The sequence below is a fragment of the Monomorium pharaonis genome, chromosome 9 (genome assembly GCF_013373865.1).
Source record: "Monomorium pharaonis isolate MP-MQ-018 chromosome 9, ASM1337386v2, whole genome shotgun sequence".
NCBI classification, from domain to species: Eukaryota; Metazoa; Arthropoda; class Insecta; order Hymenoptera; family Formicidae; genus Monomorium; species Monomorium pharaonis.
The window spans coordinates 1364629-1382759 of NC_050475.1; the positions used below are offsets into that span (position 1 = coordinate 1364629).

At 34.0% G+C, this 18131-nt stretch overlaps 1 protein-coding gene and 1 long non-coding RNA gene across 6 annotated transcripts in view; one reads left to right on the forward strand and one right to left on the reverse strand.

The window, feature by feature from the left end:
• The window catches only part of LOC105836336, an 89552-nt gene that overhangs the window by 52129 nt on the left and 19292 nt on the right, over positions 1-18131 (forward strand). The gene's annotated exons all lie outside the window — the stretch shown is intronic.
• The window catches only part of LOC105836334, a 71328-nt gene that overhangs the window by 29640 nt on the left and 23557 nt on the right, over positions 1-18131 (reverse strand). For 3 of the 4 annotated variants that reach the window (XM_036291797.1, XM_036291798.1, XM_012680293.3), the window contains 4 exons: positions 8835-8986; positions 8105-8233; positions 7067-7253; positions 4124-4371 (listed from right to left, as the gene is read on the reverse strand). In XM_036291797.1, coding sequence (XP_036147690.1) covers positions 4124-4371; positions 7067-7253; positions 8105-8233; positions 8835-8986 — 716 coding nt within the window. The remainder of the gene's footprint in view (positions 1-4123; positions 4372-7066; positions 7254-8104; positions 8234-8834; positions 8987-18131) is intronic. The other variant, XM_036291799.1, reaches the window with a different exon arrangement.

The window sequence follows — 18131 nt, forward strand, 5'->3', positions numbered from 1 at the left end:
TATAATAAGAGATTATTATAAACAAGAAAAACTTGGAAAGTTATAATTTCTTTCTGAAATATTTTAGCTAGATTTACTGGCCAAGAGCACAAAAAGTTTTCATTACGTAACTGTGCAATGCAGATTGTTATATATTACAATAATTTGCAATAAAAGAATAGCATATAAAATTATAAATAGAATTATAAATTTCTAATACTGTGTGTGTGTGTGTGTGTGTGTGAAATTTAAAATGGATTACAATATAAGAAATTATATAACGTATATAATTTTAAATGCAAGTTAATCCAGATATTGTCATATTCTTTGACAAGTATCATTATAATTGATTCAAGTTACAATAAACACATCTCGACATCCAGAACAATTTATCATATGCAATTTCATGTATTATCCATAAACATTTCATAATATTATTGCGAATGAAATTTGAACGGAATCGTTCAAATAACAGTTGTTCAAATATAAAATTAAAAAAAAAATGTTTTTCAAAAAATTTATTTTTAATAATTTATTAAGAGAAATTGATATTAGATACAATTCCGGGTTTGAAAACATTCTTTCTAAATTTGGAAAAAAATTGAAATTAAAACTGTATAACATGTGGATATACCACTTTAATCTTATCACGTTGTATCAATGGCATATACAATATTGAAAAATTTTATTTTATTCAAAACTGGAAAAAGTATTCTTAAAATTTTTAGTTCTAAAAAATAATTTATTTTTAAAAATGAAATTAATATAAAAGAGAATTTCATGATTAGATATTTGTTACGTTATGGAAACGTATGATTTAACTATTAAATTATGAACAAAAATTATAAACAATATGTATTTTTTAATTAAATATTCAAATACAAGGATATCAAGGCCGTTAAATTATCACAAGATAATGTATAATTGCTGCTTTCTATTTATCTGAAAGTGAGGCTGTCATTCGGTAATGTGAGTATTTTATACTTAGATAGTGACGTCATTACTCCGTGATTTAAAATTTTAAAGAAACATGATCACGCTTATTTTAATGACAAAATTATCTCAATATATAATTTCACTTCTAAAGTGAATATGCGAGACTCACAATCAGTAAAGCACACGGTCTTGAAATTGCTCAGATTGTAGGAAAGAAACTCAGTTGAATCTTACTTGTGAGAATGCAAAAGGAACGTGCATTTAACTGAGTTATGATATCACAAGTGAGAATTACCTGAGTTTTGATGTAAATGGAAAGCAGCAAATATTAAAAATAGTGAATTTAATATGATGAATGTAAAAATTAAAACTTTTTTTTTAATTTGTTAAGTTTTTTGCAAATACGAACCCAATAGCGGATCTAATGTTTAATAGATTGATTATAATCCTTGAAGATTTAATTTACAATCTTCCTTTGATATAATAACTTCAATATTTGATAAAGAAAATCTTATTGACCTTAGTCTTTATAACAAATTTCCTTTCAAAGTTGAAAGTTCTAACACAACATAATCTCCATATATATATATATATATACATATATAGCTTCAAAATAGCAATATCTCCAATTCGTCGAGATAATTATGAATGTGGTAAACGTAAAAGATACTAGTCGTATGAATCTCGATAACAATGTCGTTCTTGCAATTTAACTTTAAGCCACAGCGGTCCCCGGCGACACGAAACTTTCTATCATGGGCTTATCCCCTAAGCGGAACGTTGTCGAGAAACACTTTTATCATAAATGATGGTTACAGGCAAACTTGTCTTGTTAAACCAAAGTATTATTCCTTGAAAAAGGAGAAAAATTCAATATTTAGCGCCACCATAAAAAAAAATATCTTATGACTACGATTACTTTATTTTATAGGTTAAATTTTTTTAATTACGTTGACGTAATTTTAATTTTAAGTTATTACGGTCCGCGCGTGCTAATATTTTGTTCTTTACTTTTTGAATTGCAATGATAATAGTATAGATAATCATCTATATAAATTATTATATGCTAACTTTTACGATAACAACTTCTCACAAAGTTAACGCAACAGAGAATCAATCAGCGTTGTGGAAAAGCGATGACAACATTTTGATAGATCGGATTATTGACTTAATATTTTATCATTAACAAGGCAAAACGCAAGAAAATTCCCTAAAACCAATGACGTTAGAAGAAAAATTATTCTTTAACAATCGAAGCTCGGAAACGCTCTGTTTAATTCAAAGTATTCTGGCGAACATGAATAATTTGTAATAATAATAAATACCTAGTATAATGAACATTTTATTAATTGTGACCAAACTTTGTGTGGAGGTCGTTGTTTGCTGGTTAGTAGCGGTTGGTTAATAATTGTCTCTGCTAGTGGTGGTTGGTTGGAAGCCGTTGTTTGGAAAAGCAAAATGAATAATTCCTTCGACAACTGCGATTTATGCCAAAATATACAAATGTGAATCTTGAAGTAAATGTTAAAAAAATATTAACAGGCGTGGAAGCTTTGTTTACTTCAAAGTACAATAGCATTTTTTTAAATATAGCTTGAAGATCATTAAATATAACAAAATTTAACATAAGCCCTGTAATTTTAATCTTTCTTAACTTTTTTAAATTTTACAATCTATCACACGAACTGTCAAATTTGATAGCAGCAGAATGAAACAAGTCATAAAGCACGAATTTGGCAAACCAATAACCAATTAACATCGTGGAAAAGCGATGACAAAATCAATAATAGCCTTTTTTCAAAGTAGATATATAATGCTTATGTAATATCTAATATGGACTACGATATGTATTGAAAAGTTTTATTTCATTTAAAAACTAAAAAAATATTTTCTTGAAACTTTTAATCCTCAAAAAGAATTTTTGTAAAGAATAAAATTAATATAAAAGAAACAAAATATTTTCATAATTAAATATTGGATTTATCTATTATGAATTATATAGTATTGACAAAAACGCAGAAATAAATCAAAATCTTTCTTTACTTTACAAATTTACGAGTGAAAATCGTTATGGGTCAAGTTTTCTTTCCACATTTGGTGTACCTGTATTTTATTTATATTGCCTAGTTTTTATAGACAAGTATTAAAAAAATGATCCTATAATCTCATAAAATATTCTTTGTCCATTTGACGATATGTCGTAAAGTTGTCCATATTACGTCTCTTTGTAACCGCTCGTACTTTATAGAATTTAATTTTAAATCATTTATACGCACGTGCATGTTTCTCAACAAATATGATAGCGTTTTGTAGAAAATGAATATAAATAATATTTGCTGTAATAAGTGCGTGTTGATTGATGCATATGAAACTGCAATCAGCCGGTGGGTAATTGAAATTTACAACTTTCGCCGTTACGTTATTACGGACGATCATTGAGAAGCTGCAAGTTTAGCCATATATTAAATTACAGGCGATGACGATTCGCTTGAACTCGATTAACCGCGGAAGTTGTAAACTCCATATACGGATAGATTAATCAATCATTTAAATCTGCTGATGCATATTTTGTGCAAGACGATGTGGAAAACTCATTTCTTTGATAATGCAAAACTAAGATTCTTTATTAATTAACGTGCAAAGAGAAAAATTATTTTATCTACATTTTAATTACAAATTCTTCTCTCGGCGTGTAAGATTTCGCATCTCTAAGACGTTTATAAAGGTACGGTAAAACGATTAATGTCTTTTGAATTTTATTCGTTGTTCGCAAATAAATTTATTACTGGTTTCTTCAAATGAACAAGAATCTTCCAATAGCTCCTGCTAACTGGTATACCTAAATACACCGTGAGAAGTGAATATATCGAACGTTCTGTATATTACGTGCCTGAGCGAGCTGTCGTACTAATTTTGCAGACATTGCAGTTCCTGACATAAAATCTAGCACCACGTCCCGGTTAATAATTTACATAAAATTACGCCAGCACTTCTCCTTTGATTAGATACTGCTGTCCAATTAATTAATTAACCTTTCCGCTAACGTTCGTTGAAATAGTTTCAATTAGAAACCTCGTTTACAATTTAAGATGAGAGGAAAAAGAACGCCCATTCCAAATAAAAAACCTATCGCCGATTTTTCTCTTGGCGAACGAGCTTTATCTAAAATGTTTATCGGTGCATTTCTCTCGATAATGTAATAGCTTACCTACAACCGCCCTGTGTCCTTTCACCCTTCTGCCGATGTTGGGTGAAACTATGCTCAGTCTATCGTTTCTCGCTCCCAACAGCGGGCTTGGACTTCTTCTCGGTGGTTGGTGCTCGACAAATAGGCCGTAACTGCTGCCGGCGCTTACGCCGTTGTTTCCGGCAGTCCCTATTCCTGTCAATCCCCATTCCGCTACGCTGTCGATTGAACTGCTTCTTGGTAGACAGGAACTCGTACTATAGTCTCGCCTGTTAATTGATATTATCTGATTAATACGAGTAGTGTGTGTGTGTGTGTGTGTGTGTGTGTGTGTGTGTGTGTGTGTGTGTATGTACATATGCATATTATTTAATTAAATCTTTCACAATATTTGTATGTCCCATATCTTTCTTTAATAAACAGATATAGAAATTTTTTTTCATTTCACATTTTCCATTTGCTGACAATTTTGGGCGTATATTTAATTAATCGTGTTTTACGTAAAAAAAATTCATAATTTGTGATGAAAAAGCGAACTCCATGCTCCGAGCCCTCCTCGATAACAGCGAAGGAGGGGAATTTCGTTCGTGCGAATGACGCGTTGATGTGACGAGGATCGTAAATCAAGCGATCGATGCATTTTCATGGGCGCGGTTTGCACGAACTGCTGATGCATGCGACACAGGGTGCTTTTCCCCGTTTCGAGCGTTTCCCCGTCGACCTACCGCCGCCGAGGTGACGGTAATTTAATATCACCGAGGGTGCACATACGCATTTATAGTATAATGAAGACACCAGATGACTCAAAGTAGGATATACTAGGTGCGTTTACACCTACGCTCAACACTGTTGTATCTTTCTATTGAAAACCAAATCATTTAGTCTCGATTACAATGCAACTGTTCACGTTACTATGTAAAAAAATTAGTTTAATCAAAAACTAAACTTTATAATATGATATGAAACACATAACAATTTAATTTTATATTTTTAACATTCACACATGGTATTTCGAATGTTTTATGTACGTATTGTTCAAAATTACTTTATTCATTTGCGCATTCCCTTTATTTACAATACTAACATTATTCTCTAAAAGGAAATATTTTTAAATGCAATGAAATGAAAGTACAATAGAAGAGCGAGTATAAAAAAGAAATATGCGTATCAAAATTTTAATTTGATACTTGCTGTTCGAAAATTAAATCTACAAAAAATTCAATTAAAAACAGCAAAAGTACAGAGTTTCTAAATAATGTTTATCATTAAAGCAAAGATCTAATAAAGGGCAAAAAACTTCCATTAACTTACAAAAAAAGTCAATGATACGAATCAATCGTTCTTAAGAGAATAGAATCACTTTTACAATGGAGATAAAATATTCGATTTACGCTTAAATTAAGGAGATCGAAGTTACGTAAGTGGCATTAACGACAAGTGATAAGATACTGAGATAAGAAACGACAAAGAGGTGCCCTGGGCTAATAAACGTGTTTCACTCCACGATAAAATATTTCTTTTGTAATATTGAAACTAATATAATTGAACGAAGTCTATAATTATTTTCATCGTGATAAGCCCGCGTACTTGGCTTTGATTTTCTTCTGTCGCAGTTGAAATACCATTCTTTGTAGCAATTTCGTGATATTTGTATTTCAATTGGGAAGATATTTTTTATAATCCAAGCTGCACACTTATGCATAATAATAATAATAATAACAATAATAATATCAAGTCTAAGTGCCTTTGATTGAAGTTAAGTATTTTGAGAAGAATACTTCTAAAACATTTTTGTCAGAAAATGAAATTTATGTTTTTGAAATAGAAATGTATTCAGGAAAATTGCTTTCCACTTTATGTTACAACCGATACAGCGAGATACCACGCAGGAAATCTATCAAAGCGCTATTCATCGACACGATCAATAAAAGCATACTCACAATAGTATCACTAACTAGGAAACCGTTCTATGTTCATTGGTCATCGATTTCAATGAGAAACTTGATGCTCGTGCCCTATTTTGTCAAAGAGAACAATCATAATATTTTATAGAACGCTTACATGGCTATAATTATGGCTATCTGAACAGATCTCATATTTTCAGTATTCTTCTTTTTATAAGAAATGGTGTCTGTTCTAATACTACTTCTCTTTTATAAAATCATTTATCATTTAGTTGACTTATTTCCAGTCATTTCTGAAAGAATTGACTAAGCCCGAGCGATTTATGCACATCATTACTTACCAACGTGTTTCTCAACAATCTAATATGGTATTTCTACAGTGGAGCGAAATAAATGTTCGATCATATCGCGAATAAAAACTCTCCAGGCAGATATAGTAGATAGTGTGATAAAGTGAACATAGTCGGGAAGATCACTAAAAAGTCAGTTACGTGGCATATTTCGTGAATTCTAAAGTAACAGTTTGAAAAAAATGGAGCATATTTCATTTTTCAATAACGAACTCTTCAGTAAAGAATCGTGGAATAATTCTTTAGCATTTCATGGACCGATACAAAATTTAATTCTGGTTTGGCGAGAACACTTTGCAAAGCAAATGCTGAGTGCGATTATTAAGCAGTTCCGCCGAGCGGAACGTTTGTCTATTGGTTCCCCATCTAATTTCGTATTCTATTGATTTTAACTGATATCTCTTTGTATCTGGTTCGCCGAGTGGAGCCAATCTTGCTTCATTCGTACATTACATACAGAATATCTTTGATCGAAGTTTCTTATGATTTTTGAAAGATGGCTTCTCTTGTTTCGTTGAAATTAAAAATTTTAACATCCATTCTACTTAGATCTTTCAATCGTTTTTCTCTTGCGGTAAAATCAGGTCGGGTCAGCTCAAATCTAGTACCGTTGGTGGTCATATCTGATTGTGAGAGAGACGATTTGATTTTCACACGATGGACACGCGGCACCTCGAGGTGCGCAACACACGGACGGTTCGTTGACATACCTCTCCCAGGAGAGTCGTCGCGGAATTTCATCGCTTGGCGTGAAGCTCGGCCGCTGGTTCAAAAGCCTCGCGAGCCTGTTGAGAGGCTGCGAGCCGCCAATGCTACTGGTACTCAATCTGCCGCTTCTCGCTGAATGTTCCTTGGAGTATTCCCTGCTCGCTGGACCAGAGTCGGAGACGCGGCGCTCTGTCACAGAGGAAATCCTACATGAAGAATTGCGCACAGGACGCGCAATCAACGAGCCTCGGCTACCCGGGAGTCAATGCCGGCGTAAAATCCATTCGGCAACTCCCTCGGCACCCTCATGGCTATTCGCGTCTACGAAACGGACGAGCCTTGTGATGTCATTTATCAAAGTGCTTTTACAGTTCGATCAAGTTTTTTCGGCATCGGACAATTTTAGAATTGTACTTAAAAAAAAAAAGGAAAATCATAAAATGTGATATACATTTTGAACAATAGCCAATAATTTTGTTGATACAACAACAGGTATATAATTTTTTTGTTAAAACGTAAACAAAGCGTGTTGTTTTTTCATTAAATTTTATATATGTATAAACATTGTGTGTTGAAAAGAATGAAACGCAAAAATGTGATTGTGTCGTTTCAAAGCGTTTACCTGTTTTGTACCTATATAAAAAATTCACCAAACCTTCATTGAGTTTTTAGTGACATGTAATAATAACAACTCTGTCGTTAACATGCTTAAAGACTGTACATTATGTACATTAAAAATTACACGATGAAAATATTAATGTACATTGTATCTGCTTGAATAAAATGAAAGTCTCAATAGAAAAACTGGCAATCTTCTATTAGAAGTCTACTTAGATTCGCATGCATAACGGGAAGAATAAGAGAGAGAGAGAGAGAGAGAGAAAGAGAGAGAGCGCGCGCTTAAAAAAGACATAAGGCTGCTGAGAGTAGCGTAGTCAAGAACATAAGTTTTTGAAGCGTAAACGCGACTGGCGCTGAAACTCCAATATAAACTCGAGAGTCCATTCTACGATTTATCCCATAAATTCTTAGTACCTTACCTATCGTGTCGTCCGTAAAGGATATTCTTGGCGTAAGAAGCTTGGTACAATGGGAAGCCGTGCTTCCGCGCTTTGCGCAGGTCGTATTGTCCGTGGAAGGTGGAACGACCGATATCCCCGTTGTTACCGCTGAATGCGAGCGAAAGATGACCATGATTAAATATGAGAGGAGCTACTTTAGCGCGTATTCTTAGCGAGTCGAAAAACGTAACAATCCTACTATTCAGCAATTTTTCAAATTTACGACTAAATACTAGTAAATATCGAGAAATTTAGTTATGACTTGGAAAAATAATGCTTACACAGTGATAGATAATGCATTAACGACGTGCAGAGGACTAAATTATTACTCATACGGACATGATAACATGGTTGTCAATTGATTTATCACTACGGTTTTTTGTAACATTAATTTACCGTTGCATCTCTGTCGCGAAGAGAAATATAAAGAACAATGCAATATAAAACAACGGAAAGGAGCAATATCGTATTCACGCGCATCAAAAGCGGATTGCCAGCGAAGAGAGGATGAAAGGAGCGTTTTAAGATTACTGCGTACTCGAAACGCGAAAGGAGAGACTGCAAGCAGCAGCGACGGTCGTTGCAAGAGGGTTAGAAGAGAGACATTATTGTAACAGATGTATCTAGACAACAATGACAATACTTGTACGAAAATACTTGTAAGGCATTCGCGGAAGAGGACAAAATGGTTTTAGCTCAAAATAGTCACCGTTGTAACGAGCATCGATTTGAGCTTGGAGTATATTGAGGCCAGGTACGACGATAGCTGGTAGAGTTCTCGATCTCAAGAGCGGAGCCGGCCGTCCTCCGGGACCTCGGGCCAAAGATCTGTTTTCGGGTTTGCATTCCGGCACGGGCGCGCTGTAACAAAATTATTATCATTATTGCCAACTATTGTAAACGAATCGTCGTATTGTAAACGAACTCACTCATCCGCGATTCAATCCGTAATGCAATTGTGTTTCAAATTATTCATATACGTCGTGTTTGTCGTGGTGTTAAAGTAACACGATAGTATAAATTAATTGTAGTTGGATAAACTAAAATTGCATGCGGTTGTTGCATGTGATCGATCGATTTGCACAGTCGCTACATCACTACTCAAAAATACTTGTTCGCATAATTTTTTTAAGTAAATAATGAGAATTTTGAAAAAGTATGAATTTCAATCTTTATCCTAATCTTTTATTGAACTTAATAATCTTGATAACTAAAAATATTACATTATACATACATGTATATTATAAAGAATATAGAAGAGTTTGAACGGAATTAGGCATAAAAGAAATATATACAAATTTCAGAATGAACAAATACTTTTGAGCGATAGTATATGTGTAGAAACGATTATGAATCGCCATGTAATTTCATAATTCGCTAGACTGACGCAATGTAATCTCGGTGAACATAAATTAGATCAGTAATCTATTGCGTCACACGATTAAGCTATGATATTAGTGAAACTAGTTTTTGTCATTAATTTACATGTGTTAAAATCTAATCAATCTAATTAATCTAATCATTATAACTGTATTGTTATAACTAATTAAGCCGTTTTAGACAGTATAATTAATCTATAAACTTGTATTATTCCAAAAGTTCGGCATGTTTCTAATTTTTAGGTTTCTAATTTCTGGTTGTCAAAACGTATGTTAGTGTAAATAATTGTTTAGGTAATAAAGAAATCGTTTTTTTCTTGTCGAAGTATATTTTATATTTCTTATGAAGAAAACCAACTTTATGACACGACAGATGTCATCGTGAGATACTTAAATATAGTTTTCCAGAAATTCACTTTCTATATATGCTCTTATGCCTTCGAGCAAGGAATGTTGTAAGGCCGAAAACCAATACTTGGTAAACCGCGCTGTAGAAATATTTTCTAGGAATTTTTCAATCTGGAATACCGCATCTTAGATTGTCGTTTTAAAACGATTTTAACAATTCACAATAGCAAATAATCAAATATTAAAGGAATTTGTGTGAAAGGTATCTAGTTTAGCACATGTTAGAAAATAAGAATACATTGCGCTTAGATCTACAAACGTACATTAAAATTAAGAGGATAGTTCGCGATGCTGCGAACCGGAAATTTGTTTCTCACTTTGTGTTAAAAACGTCTTCCTTAAAGACAAACATCGATATATCCTAATGAATTCTTTCAAAGTTTGCTTGCCTAAAGTATATACGGGCGAAATTTTGTATCTGCAGTGACACGTCTTGCAGAGAGTCCTTGATTGCAGTAACTTGTTTTGTTCGAAGTGCACTTTCTGCCGAACTTTCTCGCGTTCATTGTTTCGTTTCTTTTGATCATCTGAGATCTCGTCTGCTTCTTAGAACTCTCACAATTTTCTCCACCGAGAAGATTTCCAAGATACGTGGCGTTACAGGTATAATTATAAATTTAAGAGAATTAACAGAATTAAAATAATTGATAGAAATTGACATAGAGAGTTCGAAAATTCGCAAAATTTTAGCGACGGTATTATATTATTCAACATTTTTCTAGTTTTGCAAACAGGAATTCGTCTTAAACTAAGATGCACAGATATTCTGAGAGTTACGAGCTCCACGCGAATGTGCACAAGAATTAAACCTGCTCCCGTGATAGCGATACATCCACCGTACAGTTTACAGAACGAGCTTGACCAAGTTTGCGATTCTTGGGCAAACTAGCAATATGTGAAGCACACGGATATTTTCTAAATATTTAACAATAACATTCAATTCTAAAATTAATCGATGTGCGATTTTATATTTAACACTGCGAAAAATACTAAATTTTTTTACAATAACTTTTTATTTCTTGGAAAAGATAAATAAAAAATCGAGTGTATAGCTAGCAATAAAAAAGTTGGAAAGACAAATTGGATCGATAGAAGAATTTAAAAAATAGCATTATTTTATATTTTCTAAAATTTCTTACCTCTTTTCATTCAATGCCAGGACACAAAATAGCACTAATAGCAGCAAACCGGTGAAATTCGCAAAGGAGTCGTTTTAAAATGACACAGAATTAAATCAGACGATTTAATGACGAAGTAACGAGCAAAGCGAGACTTGAGAAAAATTTCAGAAAGATCGTGGTTTCTTCGACGAGGAGGCGAAAAACGTTCACCCTCGGGATAAAATAAAAACGGTAAAGGAAGACAGTGAAATCTAATTGACTGTGCGCGTCATCGGTAAATCGACGAGGATGAGGGGAATGGCACGTCCTTGAGAAACCATCGGGAACGCCCAGGTCTCCTTAACTTACGGGACTTGCGGGGACACACCACACCACATATACACACACACACACACACACACACACACACGTGTGCAAAAATGGACTTACGGCACTACGAGGAGAACGACGCAAACAAGAATAATTGCTGATTCTTAAATCCCGCTATACTTAGGAAAATGAAACGAATTTTTCCCGAAAAAGAGTTACGCCGCTAAAAAAAATTCCATTATCCATGCGTGTAATATTTATTTTTGCCGTTTGTACGCATCACCCAAGTAACTCGGTGAAAAAGATTGCTTTTATCTGCTGCACATGTTCGTCGAACATAAGTTAAGAGCTTTGAGATATTAACCGTCTCCACGAGATACGTTGAGATGATTATTCGCCTTGCAGTCGAGCGTTGTTTTTTTTTCCATTTTCCCAACATGATATGGTACAAAAGTCAAGCGATTGTCCATGTCGAGAACATATCCGATCTCGCGTACCGAGAGGGAATACGAGCCAACAACGAGTTTTCTATAGCGTTCCGCAGTGGCTGAATACTTTTCAATCGACATATCGATGCGAGAATGGAAAGCAGCGGGCTTGGCACTGGCAAGCGAAATATACGGGGAAAAAAAGTTTTTTTTTTCCTAGATCTAAAGAAAAAGAAATGTAATCTGACTGAAATGCGCTCTTGCACATTTATGTTCCTTTCGTTTTCCAAAAGTATTTTACTAATAGAAGAGATACAAGAATCATCACTTGACTTTAATAATAATTTCAAAGAAAATTAACGAAGATTTGGCAAAGTAAAAACAGGATTTTGCTTTTATAGTAATTGAATTCTAGAACGGACACCATTTTTACGGGAAGGAATACTACTATATATGCATGAATCAACATTTTGATCTTTTATTTTATTAAAATAATCATTCTATTTTTTCAATATCTAGATTAGAAAAATGTTAATTTGTATTAATAAAAAAGTTACATAAAAACAAATTTTTTAAAAACTATTGTTTTAATTTATAATTTTTTAATGCGTATAGTTATATTTGTGGAACAGAAAACTTTCTGATAATGAAAAAAATAATACGTTTTTAAATAGATGTTTCTATTTTATTACATTCAGAAAGCTAAAGAAACTAATAAAAAAACATTGTGCTTTGACGCTATTTGCAGAGTCACCTCTGACCTGATTCTCGATTACGCTTTGACCTTTTTGGCTGTACTTCTGGCTCAACGAATTTTGAGATGACATTAGAGCGTATTATGCCTTCCGTTCTTACAATTTTCCGCAATCGAGAAGTCGGAGACCTTTCCTACGACAAGATTATCTTTTAAATAAGATGATCATGAATTTGCCAAATTCATTATCATTGTAATCGCGTGATGTAATTTACGATGCGTTTCGCGACGTTCCGCGCGTCTTATCTCGAAAGTTTGTGTGCGACACAGGCATTACATTTATTATGCAAGTAAAACCAAGTTGAACTTAACAAAGGATTGTAATTTCTTCGCGTGAGAATACAAGGGTAAACTGAAAATTGCCTTAAAGCTTCGCTCACGCTTATTCCGTGACATTACAAAGAGTTTATAGACGCGTAGCCCGCAATTTCCTGAAGCTATAGAATCACGCGTTCTGCACGACACGCATAGCGTGTCCTGGAACTTCTCGCGTCTACATTATACGTCGGGCAAGGTCAGACGTAAATTTAAAGGGGGTGCACAAACTGGAACAACAACCAGGAAATGCATGTTGAGAATGCTTTACATCAAAGCAATAAATTCGCCGGTAACGAACGCCCAAACGCTGATGCAGATTTACGATGCGTTACAAAATCGGAATGTATTAAACACTATGCAATCAACTGCGAAACTTTCTGTAACCGTTTCATAACTCTCCGGTATAATTTTTAAAGGATGGTGCAAAATCGTGATCTCTCGATTAAAATAGGAAATAATTATAATTAATCGGTATGTCTTGTTATTGCAAACTTTAATATTTCTTGTTCAAAGAATCGCTTAAAATATCCAATACCATTGATGTGTAAGTAACGAGTGCTGCAAAAAAAATTTCGATGTTGTAATAATTCCTTTGCATGCGTGGTATTAAAAAATAGGTATATACAATCTAATATTTAATTAAATTTATATATTTATATCCCGACTCGTGTGACCGGCTTGTTAACTTATTTTGGTCCAATCTCTTATCGATATTACTCATAGGGACTGCGAAGCGAATTGTTTGTTTTCACAATGCTCACTCTGAAATATTGAAGGCCGGCGATCCGACGAGAGAAGGCAAACGAAGAATACGTTGCAAAGTGGAAAATCAATAGCGACTATTTATACAAGCGGAAAGATTATTGATCGCGTTGGAAAGACAGCCGCACCATCTCTCATTTATCTTTGATCTTTCAGCAGTTACTCTGATCATCATTGACGCGGTATCTTTCGCTTCCATCTCACGCCGATAGATATGAGATTCGACGATACACCTAATATGTTTCATCGAAAATTTCTCTGACAAATTTCTACAACTTTTTTCTTTCAATGGTATGATGAGTTTTTTTCGCAAACTGCGTCCAGTGTATAATATTCTTTGAAATTTCGCGTTTTGATGTATTTTTAATCATTACACGATATTAATATTTATTACCGAGAGATTACTTTTATAAAATGTTTATGTTGCACGAAAAGAATTTAATTAGAATATTATTAAATTTCAGTATGTTCGTCGTATTTGCCATTTTTTATCTGAAATGTAACCAATTTCAATAATGCGAGAAGACCTTCGATTAATCGTCGGGTATGTGCGAAAGGTGAGCCTCTCTATAAATAAACGTTTTTCCCATCGTTCTCCAATCGAGGTCTATGCCATTGCTAATTAGAAAAATATTTATTCGTTTGAGGAATATAGAAGCGAAGCAGATAAACCAAAAAAGCACAAAATATACACGTATAAAATATACACATGATATATATAACTGTATCTTCATGCTTTACTATTAATTAAAACACAAAGCGCCATACCTGGAACAACGTTATTTGATATTTTTCAATTAAGGATTTCATATCTCGATTGAAAAGAGCATTTATCTATTCGTTACGATTTTGATTCAACGCGCGCGATATACATGGACGACATACAAAAAATAATATGTAGAATAAAATGTTTTTTGATAATGTTTTATTACTTACATGTCGAATATGCAATTTAATAATTGGAGCAAAAGGCAACGGATATGAAGTATAGGCACGAATATTTTACATTAATTAAGGTCAGACAGAAATAGAGGAGGCGACGTGACCTGAGTGTCGGGGAGTCTTAACTGCGCAATTTTGCGCGAATATCAAGTGCCAATTATCGGATATTACGAGGACCACTGGAAGTATTACTCACCTAGCCATTGTTGTTTCACGGTAAAGTGAGTAAGGCGGCTGATAGATAGACTCTTAATGAAGGGTCTACCTATTAACAAAAAAACTATCGTAATGGAAGGAATAGGGAGTACGTGCCGCGCCGTTTTATCGATTCGTTAACTTTGTCGAAAAATATTCAGGAATTTGAAATTACAAATTTTGAGCTTGCAGTTTACTTATCTAAACTTTTCTTTTTCTTCTTGTTTGCGTAAATTCTCGTTAGCGAATTTACCATAAATTCGCTTTCGACACGCCAGGTTTGAAATTTTCGATTATCAGCTGGAGGAAACGATAGTTCTTGATATTCCTCTCATTCGTTTTTCCTCAGTTTTTCTTCCTTTTTCCTTTTCTTTCTTTCGTTCTCCCTTGGATTTTCTTTCTTTTACTTCTTTCTTTTACTCTCGGTCCCTGCGGTGCTGTTCAACCTTACTTTTTCGCCTCAAATTTTTCCTCTTTTGATGTCTACCTCTCTGCACACCAATATCAGTAATTTCTTTCTAGGACGCTGCCCTCAACTTTTCAAGTCGGTTGAAAGTTGTCATGGACGCTGTCGTTGAAATCGATAATACTTCGAACGAATAAGAATTATTTTCAGTAGAGATGTCGGTTAGATAATATTCTGCCCGGGCATAGAGTATCACATTAGCAGCTTTTGTTCTGCGTGAATGACTCAGAAACTAATGGTTTCCTTCCATTAGATATGTTATGTCGTGTGAAAGGGAATTTCTCTCCGATTTTACTTAAGAAGAGATTTTCTCATACAGTATAGACTATTATATATATGACTTAAATGCGACATTTGGACGAATAAGAATGCTTACGCTCGCCTTTCATAAAAAAAAAAAAATGTCTTTACTTCTTTTTCATGATGTACATTTGTGAAAAATTTATTGATATTTGCGCATGCGATTTTTCTTTCGCGTATATAATATTTGACATGTAAAAAATTTTGAGGAAAGAAACGAAACCTGTCGTAAGTTTTTCGAATGCATTTTCGATTTTTGTATACCTATTCTACGTAAAGGCGCGCCAACGATGGAACAATTGATTCGCGTGTTTCCATGATGTAGAGTAACTCTTCTTTCTCGCAGTTATATGTATATATAAAATGCCCCTGGTACATTTGCTATCGTGTAGTTGTGTCCGTGACCTTCGTTGGAAACAACGGCCTCATATTTCGACTCGTTTATCCGTAGCATCTTAGAGAACGAGGCAGCAAGTGCTGTTTCAAGGAAGGAAGCCACGCAATTTCCCACGGTCTCGGTACGCTCACTTTCCACATACCACTTTGGCCGTATTTCTCGTAGGTACAAATTTTCCATGAAAGTAGCTGCAGAAAATACTTAGCAATTTCGGCTAACATTTGCTCGCATTGAGCTTCAAATACTTACTTCGCCTTTTGTCCAAGACGATGTCCATTTTTATTTTGTTTTTCATTTTACAGAAACTTTTGACAGATATTGCTTCTCCGCGAGAATAAAGAACTACTTGGAGCAATATTAGCATTAACTTTGCAAAATTGCAAGCATTAACGCAACTTTTGAAATATATTTTATTCTTTGAAAAGTTGTCAGGTGCTGTACTTTTATTTAATTTTATCAAGAGTCTATATCTTTTCTCTCGGAATATATAACCGTTTACACACATACATTAGGAAAAATATATAATCTATATAATTTTAACTGTGAAATTGTAGCAACGTATTTATTTCGAAAGAGCCTTTACGTATTTCCAAGATAAACACGATGAATTATTACAAATCTGGCCTTAAAGATCAAGGTTTATCGAGAGATAAGGAAACTTACTAGGGGATTCGACACGGAAATTCTGACCCCCCCAACCAACATGAGCAGGTTTAAGATAAGCAAGCCAACCGCACCTTTTTACGAGACCCGAGACAACTCACGGTTACCGAGAGTCCGCCAGAAATAATAGTCCGTCGGACTTTACGGTGAGATACTTCACTGACATGGTTTACGCAAGACGTATGCTCGTGTTGCGAAACTTTAACGCGAGAGAAGTTATAGGTATCGCGAGAAACTGCAAGATGGATGTTTCTGTACTGCTGCTGAATTTTTAACGGTTAAAAGACAATTTTGATTAGACTAGACATTATCAAATTTAAACCATTATGAGACTATAACATTTTTTTTAACGAACTGCTTCTTTTTATCTGAAAAGAGTTATAGGCTAGACAATAAAAACAATAAACGCTCTATTTTTTTTTAATCTTTAATATGTGTTATTAAAATATATAGCGATTACTTTCAGTAGACATCTTGTGAAGTCATATATGAACATTAACTCTAAAAATTGAATTTATGCGCTGAGAGCACAATGACGCCGTAAACTTTATTGAAATAACATTAAATTCTTTTAATGCAACAGGCAATTGATGTTGAAATCTGTGTGAATGACATAATACATAAACGTACATACTGCTCGATATATATATATATAACGTAGAATTTTATAACTCTGCTAGTATATTATTTCTAGTTGTATATTATAAATGTTATACATAAATCTTATAATCTACTTTATGATCGTGAGTAAATACATTTCATATAATAAATCGCAAATATGTTTTTATATTAGAAAATTTATAGGAAAATTTGTATAAAATAAATCGTCGTATAAGCAAGATCACGTTAAGTAATAAAACGCCACGTTAAGAGTTTATTTCTAACGTTAATTTTCTTATCAAACTACACGCGTCTCCATGTACCAAGTTCTTCTCTCTTTCCGGTGATTTATACGTGACACTCGTGCACTTGTCAGCAAAAGCAAAAGGTAAGGCTAATAATCACCGTCGTGCGGCAAATGGAATTTTCAGCGACTTCACATATGGCATTTCGTGGCGAAAACGCGATCGAAGATAATTAAAGCGCCGTCCTGCCGAGCGTAAAACTCGCGTACGATCACAAAGCGAATAATGGAGTAACAAGCCGACGGAGAAAGGGGAAAAATCGATGTCGCCGTTGAATCCTGGTGCTTGTCGAAAGGTGTGCTGAAAAAAATTTGATAGAAAATAGAATAAGAGGCGAATACAGAGCCGAATCGTTCCGTTTACGGTCTTGTAAAGCTGGGAAAATGGAATTATGCTTTTTAATTAAAATATATAGTTCCAAGTCTTAAAAGGAATAATAAAAGAAGTTTATGTCGCCCGGGACCGCTTCTTTAAGTGCTAAAGTTCTAAAAATCCTTTTAACGTGCATACGGTGCTTATGCTATTTCGGAAACATATTAAACTAACTTGGCATATTTCCATCTGTCAATGCAAAATAAGAGAAACATGTGCGCCTATCAGCAAATAAAACGAATGATGACAAGTAATTTGCTAGGAAGCAAATAAACTGGTAAACAGAT